Genomic DNA, 25,547 nt, shown 5'->3' with positions numbered 1-25,547 from the left:
AGACATGCACCGTTTAACTAAGAACTTAGTTTTTAATTACATTTGTCTATTTTAATAGAATATATATTTTCTTAAGTTTATTTTCTGTTACATGCCTTAATTATTTTCGCTTTTCTTTTACTTCATCCCGATGTAGATTTAAGATGAACTAACAAAGAATCTGGCCTAAATATTCTTCAGGATCTCCTCCTTATTACATTTTACGTATTAAAAATGATATGTTAGTTCAAATTAGCCTAACTCATTCTCAAAAAAATGAATAAAAATCCTAACAAATTAACCTCCAGATCTTAATTTGAATAACCTATTTTGATTTTTGCAATTTCTGAACTCAAAGCAAAAATCTACGTGTTATTACTGAAATAGAGCCAAAAGGACGTGTAAAAAGTCTTTGAAAATTCGATCCAAATGGTCCAAGATACGCTTAGCCAGCCGCGGTAGCCATTTTTGTCCAACAAAATAATCCATTAATTTAAACTGAACACGTCTCAATTGTAAATAAAATAATAATTGGCAAATTTACTGATAATTAATTGAGTTCAGTTTTAAAAGACTGGCGTACCACATATAAGCTGGAATGTCTGATCTTGTGGCAGGAATATGTTTTAAAGGTACATAGTTCTTGCTACTTGCTACTGTGCACAGTACTGGTGAAAGCGTAACGAGTTTCGTAACATTATATAATTAAGGTTTATATATTCTTTGAAATCTCCAGCTCCTTCTTTATAATGAAAATAAAATATTTTACCAAAGACTGGTGCATATAAATCAATAAAATTATAAATATAAATCGTTGTATTGGTTTTTGAGAAAATTCTAATAAAAATGATTTCGTAAAAGTATTATTTCCGGTTATCTATTTTGACCCTAAAACCTTATTGTGGTATCCGCTGAAATATTACAACTAACTGGAATTTATTTCTTTTATGAAGTTAAGGTGGATACTCGCATTCACTGACAAATTTGTAAACAGAAAAACTAACTTTTCCCGCACTTAAGGGCCCTAAATGCAGATATTGCTGGTGTAAATTCAAAATCGTAAATCTACACGAATAAAATATCCAATCTTAGAAGAATGAGTAAATAAATTGGGAAAATGTGTCCAATAAGGAGGAACTTCCGGAAAGGTTACACAATTTCATTATAATTAACATTTAACGAGAAGAAACCCCATATAGTACAGCCCACAGGCATTCTACCGGACTGATTAACCACCCCCTTCCCCCAAAAGGACCCTTAATCGAAGTATTAGAGGAAAATGTTTCAAATAAAAGTTATAGAACTATTTGAGATCTATAATTATACCAAGTTTAAAGAAAATCGGAAAAGCGGTTTTTTAAGAAAAGTTAAAAATGTGAAAAATCTATTCAGTAAAGTGCCACTTCCGGTGGACCTATTTTAACCAAAAATTTATGGTCGCTTCCTCTGGTGTCACTTGAACGAAATATCAAATTTGAACATTATACGATTTTCCGTTCCAGAGATATAGCGGAAAAACACACTGCAGTGTAGTAAAGTCAGTCCAAACCTAAGGCATCAAGGCACGATGGGTTAGACAGAGCAAATTTATTAGGAAAAATAACAGAATTCCAAGAATCACTAGATCTCTAACCCAACCTGCCTTAGCCGTGCTTTTTTAATATTACTTCTCTCATTTCTCTTTAATTAGCCGAAGGCGATCGGTTTTTGTCGGCAATTTTCGGCTCTATTGACAAAGATTAATTTTATTTCCAATTTAATTTTTATCATCTATTATGCATACTCACACGACTTTTTTACATTTTTATTTCTAGCAAGCCGAATGGGATCGGGTTTTGTCGGCAATTTTCGGCTCTATTGACTAAGATATTTTTATTTATTCCTAATTTAATGTATTAGGCACACTCTCACGACTTTCTTTCACTTTTATTTATTAACTTTTTTTTTTATTATTATTTTATTAACTTTTTATTTTTAAATATATTATTTACTTTTATTTATTTATTGTTTTGTGGTCTTGATTATTTATTTTTATTAACTTTATTTCCAATTTAATTGTTATCATCTAATATTAATATGCACACTCACACGACTTTTTTTATTTATATTTCTAACAAGCCGAATGCATTCGGTTTTTATCGGCCATTTTCGGCTCTATTGACCAAGATTATTGACTTTATTTCCAATTTAATTTTTATCATCTAAATTGCATACTCACACGATTTTTTTGTTATCGCTACGTATGTAGTTAGGTTTTCTCGTAAACTTAAATTCATTCAAGTAAGTAGTTGATTTTTATTGAACGTTGCACAAACATTAGAGAAAATCTAATGTGCACATCACCTCGAGTTTCTATTACTCTCAATAAGATTCATTTTTCTAGAAACAACAATAATTTTATTTAATTACTTACATATACTGAATCTCTTATGTACATGGATGCTGTCTCACAATAGTACTCATAAGTATATCAGTTCGTATTTATTTTGCCAAGGACGTTGCAGAAAGTCCTGATTCATGTCTTAACGGATGGTTTTACGTCTCCTTGCCGAGACTGCTATTTATGTTCAGACCGGAACTGTACACTACTGCTAAGCGTTCTGATCTAAATCGTAACCCACTACCAAATTCTTCTCCTTTATACTAACTCGCCATTCTGAGTGCACATACTTTCCCTTAGTACAAATTTCAGAATTCTTTTTGGATTAATGAATTAATTACCAACAAATGGTATTAATACTCTATAATCTATTTGGTTAAGCGATAGAAATATTATTTTAGGATAAATGTGGAACTAGTGCGATTGTTTAAAGTTTTTACAGCTAGAAACAGTTTCAATAGTTGTGTTTCAGTTGGTTGAATACAGAACTCTGAGGCGTTCCAGCCCAAATTTGCTCGTAAAATTGTTTTGTTTGTATATTTAGTGGGGGTATTTTGCGTTGGTGAACAGTGAGAGAGCTTTATCAAGCACAAGTTTGTGCAGTTATTGTTGCTGCATGTGTGTTACGTGTGCCAATTCCACGTGAGCCTTTTGTCTTTATATGCCAAGGTATTTTCAAAGTCCTAACCAAACCAACAGCTATTTTAATATATTTAAAGACCGAACAAGTTCCTCGAACATGTAAAATGAAGGTCAATTTCAATGTTTTTCTTTTTTTTTTATTAATATAATTATCAAGTTTATTCTATTACTTTGTATTACCGGAAGTGGTAGATAAGAGAGAGTATTTGGGATTTCCTGTTCTGTTTTCGCCGGGAAGTAAGGGAGAATGAAGATCATATATCCCCGAACTTGATGTTTGTTAGGAAATACTAACTGAAACTAGACAAAGTTCAAATTTGGTGTGCTTTAATATATGTTACTTCATCTTATATTTTAGGAAATGCGTTCTTACATACCATTTGGGCCCGACCGCAACTGTGATGGCGGAAGTAGTATTCTTAAGAGGGGATGATAGGCTTTACTTTAAATTAATGGACTGCCATTTCATTGTATTGTACAATCGCTAGCCCTCAATTAAGAATGGGTCTGAGCTAAATTTTCGAGTTCGAAGAAATAAGTTTGAGCCTCATTTTTTAACTGATACTTTTTTCATTGATTTTAAAGTTGAACAGTTCAAAAAAGAAAGTAAACTTTGTTAAATTTTGCCAGATCTTAAATTATTATTGGATGGATTTTCGCCATTGTCCAGAGAAGGTCATCCATTCCAAACTTGTTTGTTTGATTCTCCTTTACAAAAGGATATCGCCTTTGAGCTCTCTTTATCAGAAGTTTCTTGGGAGTTTTTTTTTTGGCATTGGCTTCCGCCATACAGCCACCATCGTCTAGGTGCTTATCACTAGAATATCACTCACTCTCCATTCTTACTTATAAATACATTCGCTTCACACATTCATCCCTCTACTGTATACCGCTATTTACATATACTACAACTAATGGATGGATCAGTTACTCTGTGCTCCTGCCATCCTTATAGCTTAACCGAAATTAAAATCACGTAATCCTTCTCTAATCATTTTCTTGCATTCCTTCTATAACTTTTAAATAAACTCATATTTCATTGCTAGCTCTGCTATAGACTTAAGCACATATATGTTGGTGGAGAATATAATGTCTTCGTAGCGAAATGGTGCATCTAGTATATGTCGTCAAACATTCGTTTCCTTTCTACCACATAACGTGGACATAACATTATTTTTTTTTTTTTTTTTTTTTTTTTTTTTTTTTTTGGCGCATCAACAGCTGAGGTCATTAGCGCCCGGAGCTTTTTCCAGTGCACTGCCGGCCTCCGGACAGTGTTCTCTCGTTACAGACAACACTGTCCATCACCGGACAGTGAGCTGTAAGAAGCTCCTAGGAAGAGAAAATCTAAGGGTCAGCTGCTGGATTCGAACCCGGGACCTCCGCGTGGGAGTCCAGTATGCTAACCTCATAGCTAATCCCTTCCCTCATAACATTATTATATTTTGAAATCCTCCTCCTCATTGCAATGTGCGCAAAGAGGAGAGGACCTTTAGTTGATCCTGTGTAGATACGATCCGCACACCGCATGGTTCGCTCTCAGCCTGCTTATTGTCGTAACAACCCATTTATTAGTGACAGTTCCCTTAAACCATGGTTGTCTAGGTAACTGATCTGCCATAGTTTTATAGAATCTCCCTTTATTACCATTATACTGTAATCTGTCTGCCATTTTTGTAGTGCTGCTTTTGCAATTATCACTTGATATCGGTGTGTGGTAATTTATAGTTAGCCATTTCCCCACTATTGGTGGCTTCTTGGGAGTTGAGTTGTGTACATTTATAACCATTTTCTGCTAACACCCCAAAAAGCCCCAGATGATGGTACTCGAAATTTTGGGCACCAATAAACAGGTTATTATAATTAAAAAATTTCTCTGGCCATTGCTGGACAATCTTTCTTCTGCTTTTTCCCTTCTACATTGTCAAATTACAATCACTTATCTCATCATGTTTCCGCAAGGCTCGTTTACCTTTTGTATGACACAATAGCAAGATAAGACCGTTAGAATGATAAAACAGTTTGAATTAAAATCTGTAGGGAATGGATTAGCTTTGCGGTTAGCGTATTGGATTTCTATGCGGAAGTCCTGGGTTCAAATCCAGCTGCTGGCCCTTAGTTTGTCTCTTCTGAACACTGAAAAAAGCTCCAGGCGCCTCAGATGTAATCTACTATAGTTGAGGACTATATGATGGCAGGAAGAGATATACCATAGATCTGAATCAGCCTAGTTACACTAAATGTTACCTAATGTGACGAAGGGTAGCCCCAAAGAGTCAACTTCTCGATTAGCCATATTCGCCAGGTCTTTCTCGACATGTTATTTCTCATGGCCAACTTCGTCTAGATTCTTGCTCAATTCAGAGGTTTTACTCAACCAAATATTTTTTTAATTTCAGTGACCAACTGGATCTATTCCGAATATCTTTTCTCTGTAACCTTGAAGGCTTCCTAGACACCACCTATCCACTTTTTCCTGGATCTGCCCTTTCTTGTTTCTTCGGCATCCCAGTTTAGGATTTCCTCAGCCATTCTTCCATCTTTTATTCTTTTTATGTGGCCGTACTATCTAAGTTTCTTTTTCTGTATTTTACCATTCTCTTATCTTAATAATTTTTAAGTAGTAATCTATTTAGCTCAGTTATCATAATTTCTTGCATACGTTTGTTTTATCTATTTAAGTAGTGTCACAATTGACTAGTTTGGTTGATAGTACCGCTGCAAGAGTCGTATAAATGCAAAATTATAACGAGAATGATTAGTTTTTGCACAGCATCAATGTTTTCTGACACAACAACTGATTTTGGACGACCTTCACGACTTTCGTCGGTGAGTGAGCGACGACTACGATTGAATTCGTTATACCAGCGTTTCACAGTGGCAAAAGATGGGGCTTTATCGCCAAAAGTGGAAGTAAGTTGATCGATGCACTCCTGTCTTGATAATCCACGTCGGAAGTCGTAATAAATCATTGCACGAAAATTTTTCACGATTTAATTCCATTTTTTCGCTGAGACACAATTTACAAGTGACTGTAAACAACACAAATCGCGCTCAAATAACAAAACGTTCTGAAGAAGGTTATGGTCAAAAATGTCAAACTTTCAACTGGAAACGTCAGATAACACCTGTCAACACTCAGTGTTGCCAAGGCTCAAAATATAAGTAAGTGCCCCTCGTACAATTGTTGTCAACTATTGGGACTTCCCATGTGCATATATTTATTTAAAAAAAAAAAATTAAATAATAAGTTAAGGTCAGATAATAATGCAGTATATGTATAAAGCAGTACAAGGACGGTATACGAGGAAGGAAGTGGAAATCTTTAAGTAAAGGAACATGAAGTGGTAAGGGATTACCTTGACAGTCCTTAAATAGTAACGATCGCTGCTAGCGCTAAGTAAATAGTGCAGGTATTCTGAGAGACATAAATGTTTCTTGGCTTGGAAGATTTTCATCTTGCAATTCTTCTCATTGACCATTAAGATGCGTCTCAACATGTGCGCTTATCGTCTGTACATCACCGGTTTCCGGACAGTGAGCAGTATGATGAGGCTTCTGTATCTGAGTTCAGGCAACAGGAACAGAACAAGTTTGTCTGTCCTTAGTATTGCAATTAGTTTGCGAAATTAAACTAGATTTAATTTATTTTTTCTTTTAAATTTTGAATTCCTTTTATCAAAAATTGGCACAGGATTCAATTAGTCTCTATCCATTTGGTCTTCGCTTCATTCTTTTTCTAAGGATGAGATTGAAGATTTTGGGTAACATTTGCTTCATCACCATCAGATCTTGGTAGTTGAACTGGGGTTATTTATTTCACGGTTCGCCTAGAACGATTTTAATTGAAAAGTTCACTAACATGAAAATTTTTTAAAAGAGCCCAAATAATTTTTTATCGCATTGCAGGGCTCTTTTAATCCAAAAAGTTTCATTAAATGAATTTGAATTGAAAAATTTCACTTTTTCCAGTGTATAAATATTGTATTTTGCAGGAATTTTTCTCATTTTTGAAAAGTCCCATTCCCTTCCACAAAAAAACGATGAATTATTTGTTTAGTAAGCTTTGAAATGCGAGAAACACCTTGTTTTTGCCTTAATTTGCTCAAAAATGTCTTTTTTATTGATTTTGAATGTCGAAATTTCATTTTTATCATTTATAAAATACATCGATCAGTCGGAAATTCCCTCAGCTTCAAAATGCATGCATTGGTTTTGCAAAAAAACTGTATTATTTTACCATTTATTAGGCTTAACAATGCAAAAAAGGCCGATTTTGACCTGAAAAATTAAAAAAAAAAAAAAAAAAATCCGCAACGTAAACCGATTTGGTTTTCAGTGGATTTTGGTTAGTTTTGACCCAAATAATAAGGAGAAAGAAAAATTTCTCATGTTGGTGAACTTTTCAATTAAAATCGTTCTAGGAGAACCGTGATTTAATTATTAAAACTGTCCGGTAGGACAGTTGTATAAGGGTTGACCATCAAAAACTGCACGAAAAAGCGTAACGTTGAAAAACACCCAACTTTGACAATTTTTTTCTCTTTTTCTATAAAAGATAAAATTCCCAAATTTTCTTTAAATCTTACTCCAAACCCTCCTTCATAACTGTAATTTTTTTGCAACCACCCAGATCTAATAGGTTTCGAGAAAAAAGTTGCCGAAAATGAGCAAAAACCGCTTTTTCAAAAAATGTTCTTGTTCTTGTTCTTCTTCTTCTTGTTGTTCTTGTTGTTCTTGTTGTTCTTGTTGTTACCTTTTTTGTAAACAACGTAGCGCCTAAACGCGTGAACCGATTTTCATGAATGAGGTGTCATTCGATTGGGAATTTTATGTAGATGTGCCTTTTGGGGGTCTCGGCCCTGTGCATCGAATGGGAGAGGAGTTAGCCCCCTTTATGTAAGGCCCCCTCCAAAATTATTATTACTAATTACTCTGTAAATCGTGGCCCGATTTTGATAAAATTTGGTAGGATGATAGGGTTAGGGCTCCCCTACCTAACAATAAAGCGACGATCTGCTCTTACACTTGTTAAGGGGAAGTATAGCAATCGTTTCAAATTATCGACACGTGAACCGATTTTCATGAATGAAGTGTCATTCGAATCGAAATTTTGTACAGATTTGTACTTTAAAAGTCTCGACGCTATGCCTCATAAGGAGGGGAGTTCGCCCCACCCAAATAAGTCCCTTTCTAAAACTATTATTACCAATATTTCTACAAAGCTTAGTCCGATTTTGATAAAATTTAGCACGAAGAAGTGATTAAAGCTCCTCTACGTGGCTGTGAAGTGCCATCATGCTCTTACACCTACTAAGAGGAAGTACTGCAATCGTTAAAATTATCAATGAGTGAACCGATTTACATCAATGAATTGTCGTTCGATTCAAAATCTTTGCCTTTTAGGGAGAAGTACTGTAATCGCAGTTTATTTTTCTTGCTCCTCTTAAAAGGAAGTACTGAAATCGCAGTTTAATTTTGCTATTTACGTACAAATACCTTCCTATTTTATTCAAAACGCTTTCTCCAAAAAATGGTTATTGAGGATGGTTTGGGGACCGCAACTATAACCATTCTTTAAAAAGATCTCTCTAGTGGTAATTACGGTTCCGATTTAACACCTTATCAGGTTATAATGATAGAATAGCTTATTCCAAATTTTAAAAAAATCTGTAAAGCAGGCGTAACTTTGCTAATAGACAAAAAGGAAAATCTATCCAAAAGGTACAAAAATCTCCTTAACAAAAACTTACAGTTTAAAAAGTTAAGTATAAGGGTTGATTAAACGCCAAAAGGTACACAAATCAGCAAGTACCCAACATTTCATTAATACTTCATTGATATTATTTAAGTAATTTTACCGCATTAATTTTCATTAATATTTTTTAAGAATTTATTAGATGTCACATACCCTTATGCTGGCCAGTTCATTCATAATAGTTATAATTGTGATAAAATGTATATTATATCTTCGTATAAATAGGTACTTTATTTTAACTCTATTCCAAATTATTCTTCTGATTTCTCTTTAATGTGCCCTTTATTCTGAAGTTGTCACATATACATGCATGTTAAATTAGAAAAAGACAAATTTATAGTCGGCTACTGTTTAAATTTGAATCACGGAGGATTTAAAACAATATTTCAGTCTTGAATTCGTCTTACCGAAATATTCGTGAGCACAATGACACACAGTTAATAACAAGTAGATTATTCAAAATTATATATTCATTTCTCAATTGTAATTTAATTTAGTTCCCCTAATTTTACTTATAGTAAAATACTGGAATAATTAGCTGTCCTAAAAATATGCATATCTTATTTACTTTATATTACATATACACAACATTGTGGGAAGAACACCTAGATGGAGAATGTAATTGAAGACAACTATATTATTTACGATAAAGCCAGATTGACTACTACATAAAATAACAATTACTTTAATCGAAGAATGAACTTAAACCGACGATTTTTATTTAAAAATAAAAATAAATAAATCACTGATGTATGTTGGTGTAAGCATTTTTTAAAAATTTTTTTGAATTTTTAAGCCTCATATTTTTTTATTTTTATAACGTTTTCTTTTTCACCTGTAATTAATAGTTTGATTATTATAGATAAATAGATATTACAGTCAATCTAAGTTAAATGGTGTGCTACTTGAACAAATATTTTGTAGATGAAAATGGCCAGCATAAGGGTATGTGACATCTAATAAATTCTTAAAAAATATTAATGAAAATTAATGCGGTAAAATTACTTAAATAATATCAATGAAGTATTAATGAAATGTTGGGTACTTGCTGATTTGTGTACCTTTTGGCGTTTAATCAACCCTTATACTTAACTTTTTAAACTGTAAGTTTTTGTTAAGGAGATTTGTTAATATAATTAATATTTTGTTCCGGATGCGTCGACTTCTTGGCAGGCTGCTGTGGACAGACAAGATAAGGGTATGCCTAAAATCTCCCCAGTTGGTTGTGAGCGAGTTTGGTGAAGCCAGGAAAAATATTTAGCAAGTGTTGTGCGGTACTAGGATACCCTTTAAAGAGAGGATTGTAATTAAAGTTATGGCGTTAAATTTACATGAGAAAGTACATTATATACATATACATATAAGGCGCCACGGTAACCGAGCGGTTAAGAGGCGAGACCTGCAAAGCTAATATACATTGTGGTACTGGGTTCGATTCTCGGTCTTGGCCTTGGATTTTATTTAATGGTTAAATGAGAAATAGTAAAGTACGCTTGCTAGTCGCCTCCGTCCATGACACCTAGTAAATGGTAGTTGGACGTTAAGCCCTGCCTGAAAAAATAGGCGATTACTTTTTCCTTACTTACATATATACGATATATTCGATTCTCTACCATTATTTACTCGATAACCCTTTATTTCAAAGTAACTAATACAGCCAATTATTTCATTATTATTGAAGATACAATGCATATTTTGGCGTTGCAACATAGAACATATTGTGCAGTTGTATTAGAATGCAGTGGTTATTATTACACGATGGGTGAGTCATTCGTCCAAACTACCTTTGCAGTGAAAAATCAATACACTTCTCACCCCGTCAGCAACAAGGAGAGCGACAGCGTTTAATACAGTTAACGCTGGTACACTCTGTTCAACAGTAAATATCTTCATTAAGTTCATGATCAATATGAATGTTGTCAAACTATGTTTACTCTAAGTTTATTCAGTTATAAGCTGTAGTTTATTTGTGTACCGATCCATTAGTTGAGCAGATATCAAGAGTTGAATATTTTTTGGGTCATGACTCTGAAATTGCACCCGCTATATCCTACTCTGTGAATAAGCTACGCATTAGTATGAAATTTCGTGCTCTTATACATGATACTTTTCTCAGTTATAAGCTGTAGTTTATTTGTGTACCGATTCATTAGTTAAGAAGAGTTGAATTTTTTGATCTTGAATGGTATAGACAAGTGTTCATCACGACATGTTCATTAGCTGCACGCACAGAAAGATGTCTAAATCTAACTATTTACTAATTATGTTAAGATTATATTTAATATTACTTAGTAGCTCGTCAAAATGAACGAACCTTTACTCAATTCCAGTTGGCGGTCAGTAGTAGTTTCTCTGCTATTATCTGAGTGAAAGTATGACTGCGTTAGTTTCGTGACCATTTTAGTGAACATTCTTCCAGAATGTATCTAGATTCAGATACACACATAATCTGTTGTTCGAAATTTATTTTTGTCCTCTCTATTTCACAATAACTCTCCTTCTTTGCTTCCATCAACTGTCACTATTGTAAAGATATTGAGGCTAAACTTGTTCTAATATTAATGTCTAGAACTACGCGTATGCTTCTTTCCCACAGTTATAACTTCTACGCAAACAAAGTAATCTAATGTGAACAAACACGACTTTTTTCCCTTACTGTGATTTTCAAAGTTTAAACTAGGAATTTTTGCTAAAGTAGAGTTTCAATTTTGTAGCTTAAGAATTTACTAAGAACTAAGCAGTGTAACTTATTCAGCTCCAAAGCTGAACCTTTCTAAAATATTTCTCGAATATACGAGGGTCTGTAAATTAAGTAATGAGACTGATTTTTTTTAATTTTTTTATTCAAAAAGAATTACAATTCTATATTGTCACCTTCAAAATAACTTCCTTCTGAAGCCACACAGCGCTGGAGGACGTTTCTTCCACTCCTCATAGCAGTGCTCGAACTCCGATACTGGAATAGCCTTTAGCTGGCCGGTTACAGCCGTTTGAATGTTTTCGACTGTCCCAAAATGAGTTCCCTTGAGGTGATTTTTTAACTTCGGGAAGAGAAAAAAAGTCACAAGGACTCAAGTCAGGCGAATAAGGAGGCTGAGGAGCCACAGGTCATTCGTGTGAGACCAAACATCAAGAACAAGTGGGTGTTGCATCACGATAATGCTCCTTGTCACACAGCAATTTCAATAAACGAGTTTTTGGCCAGTAAAAACATTCCTGTGGTTCCTCAGCCTCCTTATTCGCCTGACTTGAGTCCTTGTGATTTTTTTTCTCTTCCCGAAATTGAAAAATCACCTCAAGGGAACTCATTTTGGGACAGTCGAAAACATTCAAACGGCTGTAACCGACTATTCCAGTATCGGAGTTCGAGCACTGCTATGAGGAGTGGAAGAAATGTCTCCAGCGGTGTGTTGCTTCAGAAGGAAGTTATTTTGAAGTAACAATATAAAATTGTAATTCTTTTTGAATACATTTTTTTTAAAAAAATCAGTCTTATTACATAATTTACAGACCTCATAAAACCAATTGTTTTTAGCTATTAGTGTTTCGAAACTACCTAAATTCAATAAATGCTGCCATTTTTCGCAGACTACTGTACTTGCTTATTTCTTTATTCCAGTTGTGATTACACCATGATTTTGTCGGGGAGAGTTGAGGCATGCATCGAGGTTATTCTAATTGGAATTGACTAGCGTTAACATTTTGCTATCATGCTTTATTATTTTTTTTAATTTTATTTTCGTGTGCGATTCAAATTTAAGAGTTACAGCCAAATGGAAAACAAGCATTAGTATTGATTCAATTATCTTGAATTTGACACAATAATAGCTTTGAAAATGTTAATGTAACAAGGAATTAAATAGAAATTCTATATCAATAAACAGGTTAAGACAATTCTCTCTTTAGGATGCTTGATGAGAAATTTCACGTTATTTCCAAAAATAGTTTCGCTGGAAATGTTCTCAAGACTTGTATTTTATGATGTGTCTTTTAGGAGTTGTTTTACCTAGCCACAACTTATCTGGTTAAAATAACCTGGATGTGCTAGACCACCTAAAATTGCCGAAAAAGGAACTATCCTTGCATACGAGGGGCACTACTTATATTTTGATCCTTGGCAACATTGAGTGTTGTCAGGTGCTATCTGACGTTTCCACTTGAAAGTTTGACGTTTTTGACCATAACCTTCTTCAGAACGTTTTGTTATTTGAGCGCGATTTGTGTTGTTTACAGTAACTTTAAAATTGTGTCTCAGCGAAAAAATGGAATTAAGTCGTGAAAATTTTCGTGCAATGATTTATTACGATTTTCGACGTGGATTATTAAGTCAGAAGTGCATCGATCAACTTACTTCCACTTTTGGCGATAGAGCCCCCTCCTTTGCCACTATGAAACGCTGGTATAACGAATTCAATTGTGTTCGTCGTTCGCTAACAAACGTTAATGCAGACGAAAGTCGTTAAGGTCGTCCAAAATCAGTTGTTGTGCCAGAAAACATTGATGGTTTGCAAAAAAAAACTAATAATGCAAGATCGTCATGTGACATACTGTGAGATTGAGGCAATCTTAGGCATTAGTTCCACCAGCATATATAAAATATTACATGATCATTTAGCCGTGAAAAAGGTTTGTTCTCGTTGGATCCCACATAATCTGACAAAATCTCAAAAAGATGCTCTTGTCGATTGGTGCAAACAAATGCTTAAGAATTACAATGACGGTGCTTCAAAAGACGTGTATAAGATTGTAACAGGTGACGAATCATGGATATATGCGTATGAGCCGGAAACTAAACAGCAGTCGACTGTATGGGAGTTTCAAGATGAACCAAAACCAAAACCGCAAGAAGAAGCCGTTGATGCATTCAAAAACCATGTTTTGGAGGTGTCTCAAGCGGAATGGAAAAAATGCTTTGACAAGTGGTTCGAACGCTTGCAGAAGTGTATAGATCATAAAGGAGAATATTTTGTAAAACAATAAAGTCATTTTCAATGACAAACTACTGTTTTTTTTATTATTAGGCTCGAAATATAGATGGGGCCCCTCGTATCGGTTATGTTGTATTGCAAAACCCCGTTAAGTTAATTTTATTTACTTCTAGTTGATTTTAGTGTGCGCAGGAATATTAGTTCAAAGTACTGCGCATTCCAACTACCAGATAGAGTAAATAGCCTCCTCGGATTAAGTTATACAATAAAGACCAAGCAAACAGTAAACGTAGAAGTTATAAGGACCGACTAATGCTTTTGGTTTTGCCTGAAATTACCATAATAGAATTCAATTAAAAGTATTAATTCAGATATAGATATTTATAATAAAAGTTAGTGTATTTAAGGGATGATACAGTCATATCCCACCCTCTTCCTCGTTGATAAGGTCGATGAAATAAAAGAGGATGTATGAAGACGCAAGCTTGTTGAGCAAGGTGTTGTGATTGGAAGCCATAGGGCTACCCTTGTCATCCCAGCTCGAGTGGCATTAGGAAAGGGAAAAGAAGCTTGATAGTGGTCGCGAATGATCAAGGCAGTCGACGCGCCGAACAAAGAAAAACAAAATTAAATGTAATTATTTTAAAGCAATCACGGATAACTAAGTAGTATTTCACGAAATTAGCACGTCTAGCAATTCCATTCTCTCTTAAAAACAAAATTTTAATGATCTATTTTGATCTCGATTAATATAATATAAATTGTATGAGACTATTTTGAGACTGGGGATGGGTTCTGAATTCCAGACATCTCACCAGAGACTTATTGTATCGATCCTTTATAGCTCTTGTGGTGGGAGAAAAATCCTCTCTTTATTTGCAAGTTTTTCCAGGACTTCTTTACCTTCGTTTTTGGATAAAATATCGTGGTCACAATTTCAATGTTACGAATATATACGTAATGTATATAAATGAAGCTGTTTCAGTTTTTGCTTTAAAGCGATTACTTTAAGTATGATGGTTATAGTGGCTAACTGTGCCGACTGAATTCTCTCATTGTCTCTCATCAGAGGCAGGAAAAAGAAGCAAATACAAAATGTCTAAAATGCAAAGTTGGATAATGCAGACTGAAACAGAGCATCTAATTACAATAAATAATCGGGATATCTGGGTATTTTTACAGTAAAATTATTTTTTTCATTTATCCCATCACATTGATTACCTTCTCTTGCCAAATACAAATTTGTTCATTATTTGGTCATAAGAAATTAGATCATTTTAAAATACGAGCTGTATCTTACGATCCACTAATGGAAGAATCTGTTCACGTTTTGAAAAACAGCAAATGCCTTCATTATTATAACTAGAGTTGTAAAATACATAATTAGTAATTCTAAGACGCTATTGATATTTGGCTAGTAGCCAATAGGAGGCGAGAAGTTCCATTAAACATCCTGTATAATCTACCTTGAGTTACAACTCAACAGCTTTATTAATAATTATTTTGTAGAAATATTATTTTCAGCTTCAATTTCTTAATAAACATGTAATGGAAAATATCTTTTAAACAATTCTCAAGGATCTGACACCGAATTGTGACATATTTAAATCTTACCAACCTACAGGATGTTACAACTGCTGAAATGTAACCTAATTGGCAAGCCTGTTGCAACCCCTCCCCGAGAAAGTCCTTAATCCCCTTTTTTTAAAGAACAATAATTAAAGAGAAAGGTATTAATCTTTGCACATGTGCATCCCTTCACAAAATGTAGCATTTTTCTTGAAAAATGTCCCGATCAAAAGTTTTAGATCTAATTTATGCAATTTGTATTAAATAAAAATATAAAAAAGTCTGACCCGATTTTGAGAAAAAAACTAGGAAATTGTTTTAACAAAATAGTACTTCCGTTGGAATGGTTTTTTCCAAAACCTTATTGTAACCTTCTCCCATTGAATCCTAGTGAAATATCAAATCCTTAGTCCCTAAATTAGAATATGGAACGTTTAGAATAGCAGTACAGTTGAAATATTTAATTTTGTTTGACAATATCGGACCATGGGAAGTGTAGCGGTGAACCGCAGGAAATTTAACTGCCGGCCCCGGTCGCATGTGGCCTGCGGAATGTGGGTTCTACCCAGTTCACTCTTTTACCTTACCACTCGTCTTATAAATTATAAAAGTTATAAAATTGTCCTTTTTTTTACAAAACAGTTGAGAATCTGCCTAATAATGAATTGCTTATTAATAATAACTTTAGGAAATCGGACTAAAGGCTATGATTTATATTTTTGGTCCCTGAATAAGAGGCACTTCTTTAATTTTCACCCTGTATAGAGTGCTGAAGTTCGCCAACTGGTCGGCTAAGTATGCCAACTTAAAAAAAAAAAAAATACTCGTTGGTCCTGCTCGGTCATCTTCTAAATATTTTCTACAACTGGATCTTTCATTTCTAGTACATGAGGATGAAAGTTGTAAGGTTGGCCATTTTCGGAAGCTGCACGACCTGTTTGTTGGAACCTGTCATATCTGGTTTCAGCTCCTTGAGGGAGAGTATTCTTCAAATTCTTTTTATGTTCTTGCATCCTGTCTAGATTGAAAGAAAGACTCTTCAGAAACATTGTTTGCTTTTTTTTTCTTTTTCTCCTTCTTTTAAACATTGAAAAGTTGAGAAATCTTCTTTTGTAGTGATACAGATTAGCGTGTTTAGTGTTGTAGTACAAATTTTGTTTATAATACTGAACCCCCCACAGAAATGCCAGCATGCCACGTTTACGCTCCGGCGGGGCTCCTGTCCACCTGTCATCTTGAACTGCAATCCTCTTCTTTGTACAGATCTGGTGCGCTACCTTGGGCTCTTTATAGACAAAAGATTCATGTGGAACCCACATACTAGACTTCAAAAAGACAAATGACAAAACGTGCTAAACTGCTGTTCAGACTACTTGGACGACGCTCTAAATTGCCCATAGAACTCGAAAGGTTTATTATACAGTACTATCTTCAAACCTACGTGGACTTACGGACTAGAGCTGTTCAACCAAACCTACGAACATACGGACTGTACAAACATTTCAGTTAAAACTACTCGGGCAGATCGTTGACGCTCCTTTCTATGGTGACCTCACTCTTCACAACGAGCTCAACATTCCCTTCATAGACCAACTCGCCAAGACTAAATTTCTCAAGTTCCATACTGCTCTCTCCACTTGCTCAAATCCTCTCGTACTGTCTCTCCTTCCTCTGACATACCTAACAATCCATCTCGCCCACTGAATCGTCAATAGCCCCGCGATTTCTTGCAGTCTGAAGAACTAAACGTCATTATTTTCTACAATTCTGTTTAAACTTCGTTATATATTTATTATTTTTGCATGCCTAAATCCATTTAAAGTCAATAATATCTTTCTATTTGTCACAAACAGTCTCAAATTTAGAAAAATAGCTCTACAATGAAACTTCCTTGCCCACCTTATCTCATACCATTTCTAAACTATTCAATGTAGCCATAATAATAATTTAAAAAATGAATAAATAACAATAAAATAAACGAAAATAAAACGTAAATAAAAAGAAACCATTTTGGACGAAATTCCCATTATTATTAATTATTAATTTCGTTACTGCCATGAGCCATTCAGTTGATTGTCTTCAGTTATGATTTATCCTTCTATATCTTTTTCTAATTTTGTTTTTTACTTATGTTCATAAGATTATTCTCTGTAAATTAAATGATACCTGATACTTTCTTTACTTAATTTTACTAATATGTACTAATACATCAATATTGAATTAAAACTACAATACATTTTGTATTATAAATTAGAAAAGTCAACCCTTGCTATGAGATCTGAATCTCTATAAGCAATGAAGATTTCGTTTCATTTTATTTCACCTAAATCGATTTACTGATTCTGTAGCAGCACCCTTAAAAATGTATTGCTCCTCTAGGCCTATATTAAAAGCACACCTTGGTTTACTGAGTACAATAGCAGATTATTCTGATTTGAAATTTATTAGTATCTATTTTGAAACAAGAACAGTACACCTGGGGTATAAATCGTTCGATATCTTTGCTAATGTATGTAGATTTTATGCAAAGACTACTTCCTTTAAATTTATGTACGAAGCATCTCTGACCTCTACACTCAACACATCTCTAAGCGTAGAAATACTTGGCAATTCTGTTCTAAGTTCACAAAAGTAGACAATTAAAACTTTTGTACTGTAAATAAGTGTCGCAATTTTTAACCAAAATAGCCATGAGCCTTAACATAATTCAAAGTTTTTATGGACATTTTTAAAAGATTGTTGCCATAGAAACAAGAAAACTGCCATCTGTTTACATCGAATAGGGTTCCCTAAATTCCTCGCGACAAATTCTTTAAATGAGGTATTTGCCAAAATGGTAGAGTTTTAAGCAAGGATTAAACTAAATAAACTCTGTTTTTGCCTGCACTGTCTCTCTAAATCAAAATTTGAAACAAGAATATCATTGATAAGGTGTAGTAACTGCTTCTGTCAAATACTATGTCATCGTGAATGGAACTGCACAATAAAACTGCACAGTGGGTAACTTCACTTTAGGCTCTAAGGCTTAGACTACCTTCCCAAAACAAACTATTAGCCTTTTATAAATACCAGTATTTCAGCTAAAAAAAATGCAGCATTGATAATTTCTACCAATAAACGAAGTCACCAAGAATGTTGTAAGGATTTTACCTAAATCTGACGCTTTACGCAGCCTGCTGTGCACTTATTCACTCCAGCTATGGTTACTACTTGATACTTTTGAGAATCTGAAGAGCTAACACTTATAGCTGCCTCTGGTAATTGAGAGACGAGGTGCCCTTTTAACTTATAATGTCAATATGAACTAAAAAAAACGTATTAAATTTAAATCCTTTGTCAAGGCGCCACGGTAGGCGAGCAGTTAGAGGTATTGTGTGTCACTGGGTTCTATTCCTGGTCCAGGTCTTGGATTTTCTTTTAAGGTTTACGTGAGAAATTTATTTAAACTGTCCAGTAGGACAGTTGTATAAAGGTTTGATCGTCAAAAAGTGCACGAAAAAGCGTAACGTTGAAAAACACCCAACTTTGACAATTTTTTACTCTTTTTCTATAAAAGATAAAATTCACAAATTTTCTTTACAATATACGGCAAATCCTCCTTTATTACTGTAATTTTTGGCAACAACCCAGATCTAATAGATTTCGAGAAATACATTGCTGAAAATGGGCCAAAACGGCATTTTCAGCAAATGTTCTTGTTCTTTTTGTTACTTTTTTTGTAAAATGCGTAGCGCCTAAACGCGTGAACCGATTTTCATGAATCAGGTGTTATTCGATTCGGAATTTTATGTAGATGTGTCTTTTGGGGGTCTCGACGCTGTACATCGAATCAGAGAGGTGTTAGCCCCCATGTAAGTGAGGCCCCCTCCAAAATTATTATTACCAATAAGTGTAATAAATCTGAGCCCGATTTTGATAAAATTTGGCAGGATGAAAGGGTTTGGGCACCACTACGTACCATTAAAGCGACGTTCTGCTCTTACTCCCACTAAGGGGAAGTTTTGTAATAATTTGAAATTATCGTTTCGTGAATCTATTTTCTTCAATGAAGTGTTATTTGGTTCAGAAAATGATGTAGATTTGCATTTTTAGAGGACTCGTCGCTGTGTATCTTTAGTAGAGGAGTTTGGCTCACGTAGGTCAGGTTCTCTGTAAAACTATTATTACTAATATTTCTACAACGCTTGGTCCAATTTTGCTAAAATTTAGCACGAAGGAGTGGTTAAAGCTTCCTTACATGTCTCTAAAGTGACTGTGTGTACCTTTTGGCGTTTAATCAATCTTTACACTTAACTTTTAAGACTATAACTTTTTGTAAAGGAGATATTAAAGTACGTTTGCTGGTCGCCTCCGTCCACGACACTTAATTTGGTTGTTGAACGAATAGCCAACCAGAAAAATTAGACATTACTTTTTTTTCTTTTAACATCAATTGCGTAAGAACTATTTAATTGTATTTAATTAAAATTTCCAAATTTCTAGACGGTGACACTGCTGACACACATTGCATCAAGGACGAAATTTCCTTCCTGCACTGTACACAACACGAGGGGGGAAGGAACTATCCGAGTCACGCTATCTGCACTTCTAGAATTACTTGTTTAGGTTCTGCTTTCAAAACAATAACTCCTTCCTTTTTATTTTTTACTTTCTTTTACTATATTACGTCATAGGAAGTGCTGCGTTCAAGTTTTAAGTCAATTAACCGGAAATATAACAGTTTTGTGGTTCTGTGGGTTGAAATGAGTGGTTTTACGAAGGTTGTATAGCTGGTTTCCGGTAAATATCAAATTCGAAAATCTTTCATAAAATAATATCTTCTTTTAGTTGAATAAATGCAAAAAAAACAAAAAAAACATCACCATAAACAGTTTGAACTTAATAGTTCTTCAAGAGAAGTTGTAAAAGCTGATTGTCTAACAACTAGGCAGGTTAGAATTGTCTCTACTTATACGACATGCTTGTATAATTCTCATTAAAGTAAAGCATCCAAAGTGCATAGACTTGAAGCAAATGACTTCTTTAATGAATACTAAATTTTGAAATGAGTGCAATTTCTTTCATTAAACAAAATGTACTTTCAAGAAGTTTAATTTAATTTTTCTTCATTGACAAGCTGGGCAAACAGAAATTACTTTCAACTTTCTAGCATAGTTTATCTTAAACTCTTCGTTGTAAATATTTTATAACTTAACTAAGTTATTCTTTTGTTTTTAAAAGTTTTGTAAGGTGCTAAAACTTTATGATTTTACTTGGCCTTATAAATTATTATAATTTCTCGGTTGGTTAACTGTATTTTTTTTTATAAAATTGGTTGGTGGACTGTACCTTTCTTTTGGTCTGAATAATAGTTTTAAAGAACAGTATTGGTTTGGGTGAAAGTTATTTGCAGTTTGTCTCTCGGATGGTTGTTGAAATATTCAGCGGATATACTACAAACTTTAAAAATCATTTGTCATGTTGGCATATGATGAAAATTTTCAATTTGTCAACTGAAATTTTAACTGAATTTTATTAAAAAGCGTCCCTATTTATGATTCAGTTAGGCACCAAATAAATCCATCGCTATAATTAGAACGAGAGGAAGTGGTGGTAATATGGAACTCTTCTTTGTTTTTTACTTACCCTAGACATTCCACAAAATGGTATTGCTTTCTCTGGTAATTTTTTTTTTGGGGGGCGCATCAACAGCTGAGTTTATTAGCGCCCGGAGTTTTTTTCCAGAGCACTGCCGGCCTCCGGACAGTGTTCTCTCGTTACATACAACACTGTCCATCACCGGACAGTGAGGTGTAAGAAGCTCCTAGGAAGAGAAAATCTAAGGGTCAGCTGCTGGATTAGAACCCGGGACCTCCGCGTGGGAGTCCAGTATGCTAACCTCATAGCTAATCCCTTCCCTTCTCTGGTAATTATTAGCTTTATATATTAGTCTTGCACTATTGTCTTCAAATTTACTCTCCTCCAACCACCAGATGGGCAACCTTCAATTTTATGGAAAAAGTGGAAAGTGGTGCCTCTGAGGTGCGGGTATTGAGATTTTGAAGAGCAAATCTTCTTCGACTTAGTAAATACAAAATGGTTTAATATAATAAAAATAATAGTTGGTTGGTTGGTTCTTTTGAGAATTGTTAAATTAGAACTAGTTGCGATGCGTGCTTTATCACATCCTTCAGCTGACGTCTCTTGTCACATACTGTGACCCAGATGTTCGGTACGCTCTAGATCTGGCACTATTGCGTACATTACTTTCTTCTATCATTTCTTATTTATTGCATTTATTTACTGGTACAGTTTCATGATTTATGTTTCTAGTTTTCTTAATTAGTATTTAAACGAGTGTTAATTTTGTCTAATTTACTGTTTTGGTGTGATGATGAAATACTATGATGGAATATACATGTACATAGCATCAGCGAGAGCTGATTATCTGGCAGAATGACGTGAACATTGTTTATTTTATGGGGACGTCCAAGTTAAACCAGCCATTCTTGAAGAGATAATAAATATACAGGGTGTTCATTTTAAGACGGCTCAAATGCATTTCATGCTTAAACGGTTAATCTGAGCAAAAAATGGTAGAGGAAAAATTTGTTGCCCGTCACCTCTAGTTTCAGAATATGTGACTTGATTTTAGATTCCTGCCCACATACACGGCAGACGCGCGACCAAAAGTGAGGTTTCGCAGTTGACCCCCATTTTCATATTCACAGTTTTAAAGAGTATAAAAAGTTACGAAAGAAGCCGGAAACCGCAATTCGATATCTTCAAAATTAAAGGTGCTAGGCCATTTCAAAATCTGGTATTTAGTAATCATATTTCAATTTTTTAACTTGTTATCAAAGAGAAAGAAGAGCACGCGATAGGTCATTTTTATGTATTTTTTCATCCCATTTCTACAAATGGCTTTTTGTGTATGCTTGTGAACATCTAAAGCTCTTAACATTTGATTTTTCTTAGGAAAATCACTCGGAAAACGACTTATTTCCCGATATTAAGAAAAATACTAGCTTTACTTCCTTGGCAATATTTTTAGTAGAAAGAGGATGAAAAAATACATAAAAATGGCCTATCGCGTGCTCTTCTTTCTCTTTGATAACAAGTTAAAAAATTGAAATATGATTAATAAATATCAGATTTTGAAATGGCCTAGCACCTTTAATTTTGAAGATATCGAATTGCGGTTTCCGGCTTCTTTCGTAACTTTTTATACTCTTTAAAACTGTGTATTTTAAAATATGAAAATAGGGGTCAACTGCGATCCCTCACTTTTGGTCGCGCGTCAGCCGCGTATGCGGGTAGGAATCTAAAATCAAGTCACATATTCTAAAACTAGAGGTGACGGGCAACAAATTTTTCCTCAGCCATTTTTTGCTCAGATTATCCGTTTAAGCATGAAATGCATTTGAGCCGTCTTAAAATGAACACCCAAAATTTTTGCATATTTCATTTAAAAAGAAAAATATTTTTATAAATTGGATGATTTATGCTTGAAAAGGAAAGAAATGTAGAAGCTAATCAATGTGATGCTAGATTTTACATGAGTAGAGCAACCATCTTAATCTCTGTCAATTCAACACTGTATTACAGCATGCAACAAACCCAGTAACGCTTATAAATCTTAAACTGATAGCTGTAAATGGATCTTTTTAAGACATACATAATCACACCACCTGCACAGAATGTAGATGTTAATGGTTGGTTGATTAAACTTACTACCTGGTTCGTTAGTGTGCTGTTTTCATGGTTTTTACTTTCACAAACTTATACCACTCTCTGCCTTAATTATCATAAAAACCAAAAAGTAAAGCTGTTATGTTCCATTCGTGTTTCTTTTTTCAGATTTGTTTTATTTACTGTTTTGTAATTTCGGTTACCTGGGCTCACATGATCACATGTTTACTCACATGACCTAATAAAACAAATATTTTTTCTTAAAAACTCTATTTAGAAAATTGTACAAGATCGTTCCTCCTAATCAATAGTAAAAGGAAGTAAAACTTAATTAATTTCAAAGTAAATGCCAGTAAGCAAGCGTTTAATGTTTATTTTCGCTCATATTTTAAGTTACAAGAAAAATGTTCATTGCATTAATTGCAGAAGAGTCTTCTAAATGTTTTCAGCAGGGTATATTAAGTAGAGGTGGTTTTGTTCTAAAAAGAAGTATTAATTATTAAAGGAACTTAAAAGTGAAGAAGTAATTATTCGTGAAACAAGAAAGGAATAGAGAATTCAAAATGATAATAAAATGATACATTAATAATAATTGTTCCATCAAGAAATATAAAAGTTTTAAAAGGTTATCGGCCAATTAAGAAATTACTTTTCTTGTAATTCTCATCGAATATAATAGATGTTTAGAGAAGGAATCAATTTGGTGTGTTCGTGGTAGTAGTTGTTGCGTTTGTTCCTAACACCATGTTATTTATTGTACATTATTTTGATAATGTAAATTAAGTTGGCCCTACTGCTTGATATCCATATTTGCTATCAGTTGTTGTGTTTAGTCACGGGTAGCCATCTTTTTCTTGGTTGTGTTTTACTTCAGTATAGTTAATTATTTTGTTGTTTTTTTATGTGCAAAATACTGTTAGTTTTAATGTGAACGTGGTTAGTTTTGTAATCTTTGAACTTAATTTAGTGAGTGAAGTTAAATTTTCAGTGCATTTTACTGTTGTTTTAATAGTTAAAATCGAATCAAAGGAAAAACTAACTTTGAAAGCTGTGGTGCAAAACGTGATTTCAACTTAAACAAAAGGTAGGACTTTAAGACTTGCAATTCTTAGTCATTTAACATATTTGCATACATAAAACTTTTCCATTTCAATTCTATTTATAGTTTAATTCATCTAAATTTTACTTAATACATCCTACGGTTTAGTGTTTGTCCTTTCTGTTAATTTCAACCATTTTAAGATTTTTAACTTCATTATAGAAATGAATATAATGTTGATTCCATAATTCTGGTAAAAATTTCGATTTCCATGTTATTGTCTTTTATATTGATTAATAAATTGCATTAACTATAATTAAAAATGTTTCAAGTTAGGTTGGAGCTAACGCTCATGTTTGTGTTAATTGCCGTTTGGTGCGCTAGTGTGTCTTCAATATATGTAACTAGCGAGGGTGTTTTGGAACTTTTCCTCATGTATAATTTTAACTTTTTTTTGCCACAACCTCAGAAGGAAATATGGATCTCGTTCAGATTTTCCATTTTCAGTTTTGAAAAGCTCGATCTCAGGCTTTTTGCGATGAGAAAAATAGCAAAAAATATTTTCTGGAAAACGACTCCTACGATTTTATGATTATTATTTCCACAAACATGGTGATGTCTCCATTTTTTTGAAATTTTCCCTTTTTCTCGTCTTGTGTCTGTGGGTGTAAAACTCGAATTATATTTAATTTATTTACCATTCTGTCGGCTACCTAATGTTTATAATCCTACACTCATGAGTTTAGCTTTTTTAAATTATCGTATCTCTAGAAATTTGTCGAGTTCTCACTGCTAACCATTTATAATTATAAGTGGATTTCTGATGATAAAATTTTAACTGGTATAGATAAGAGTTACAAGAAAATGGGTTTCTACAAACTATTTACTAAAATATTAGTTTATAAATGGTGTGATAACATTGATAAAGAAAAATATTAGAGAACAGTAATGTTTATCTTATTAGATAACTTGTATGAATGCTAGTTTATGATGTTTTAGTCAATTATTATATGGAAAATAATTATAATTTTTCTATTTTTTAGATAAATCTTTATTACAACATTTATTGCATTTTATTCTTGTTTTGTTTTAGTAATAATAGCGCTTAATAGTAATAATTGTATTTATTTTCCAGGTATGTGGGAAAGCGATTAGCTGTTACGTAAGTGAAATAGTAATTTTAATTAGATCTCAGCTTGTGCTTCTAGTAAAGTAATTGTATTCTTTATTACTTAGTTAGTAATTTGTGGTAAATTGAGAATATTTAAGAGTAGTTTATGCACGCTCCCAAGCTATTATTACCTCTTGGAGTAGGTTTTATTATTTGTTTTTAAATGTAAAATCAGTGTACGTAAGAACACAATAAGTAAATAAGTGAATAATGGAATCTGTTAGACAAGAGTAGGAGGTGAGAAACTACACATTGGTAGCAATCTCGACGTTGCACCCATTTTACTGATAACTTCTGCAGATCTCGGAGCTAACTGCCGTTTTAGTCGGCGTGTAGGATTGTCAGGGATGATAGGAGAGTCGAAAGGATTAGATCGATGCGAAACTGTAGAAGTACTTGGCTAGATGCTT

At 33.8% G+C, this 25,547-nt stretch overlaps 1 protein-coding gene across 5 annotated transcripts in view; it reads left to right on the top strand.

Moving 5' to 3' along the window:
- The window catches only part of LOC141451120 (protein fem-1 homolog CG6966), a 357,494-nt gene that overhangs the window by 64,693 nt on the left and 267,254 nt on the right, over positions 1-25,547 (top strand). Inside the window, exons 1-2 of one of the 5 annotated variants that reach the window (XM_074122229.1) lie at positions 23,258-23,279; positions 25,102-25,128. The exons of 3 other annotated variants lie outside the window; for them this stretch is intronic. In XM_074122229.1, coding sequence (XP_073978330.1) covers positions 23,274-23,279; positions 25,102-25,128 — 33 coding nt within the window. In that variant the 5' untranslated portion in view covers positions 23,258-23,273. Of the gene's footprint in view, positions 1-23,257; positions 23,280-23,831; positions 24,012-25,101; positions 25,129-25,547 lie in introns of those variants that run through there. One more of the 5 variants, XM_074122232.1, reaches the window with a different exon arrangement.

Source organism: Rhodnius prolixus, unplaced genomic scaffold (assembly GCF_049639745.1).
Source record: "Rhodnius prolixus isolate KJV_2025 unplaced genomic scaffold, Rpr scaffold_8, whole genome shotgun sequence".
NCBI classification, from domain to species: Eukaryota; Metazoa; Arthropoda; class Insecta; order Hemiptera; family Reduviidae; genus Rhodnius; species Rhodnius prolixus.
Note: the sequence above shows the minus strand (reverse complement) of the source record. Positions and strands in the feature narration are given on the sequence as shown.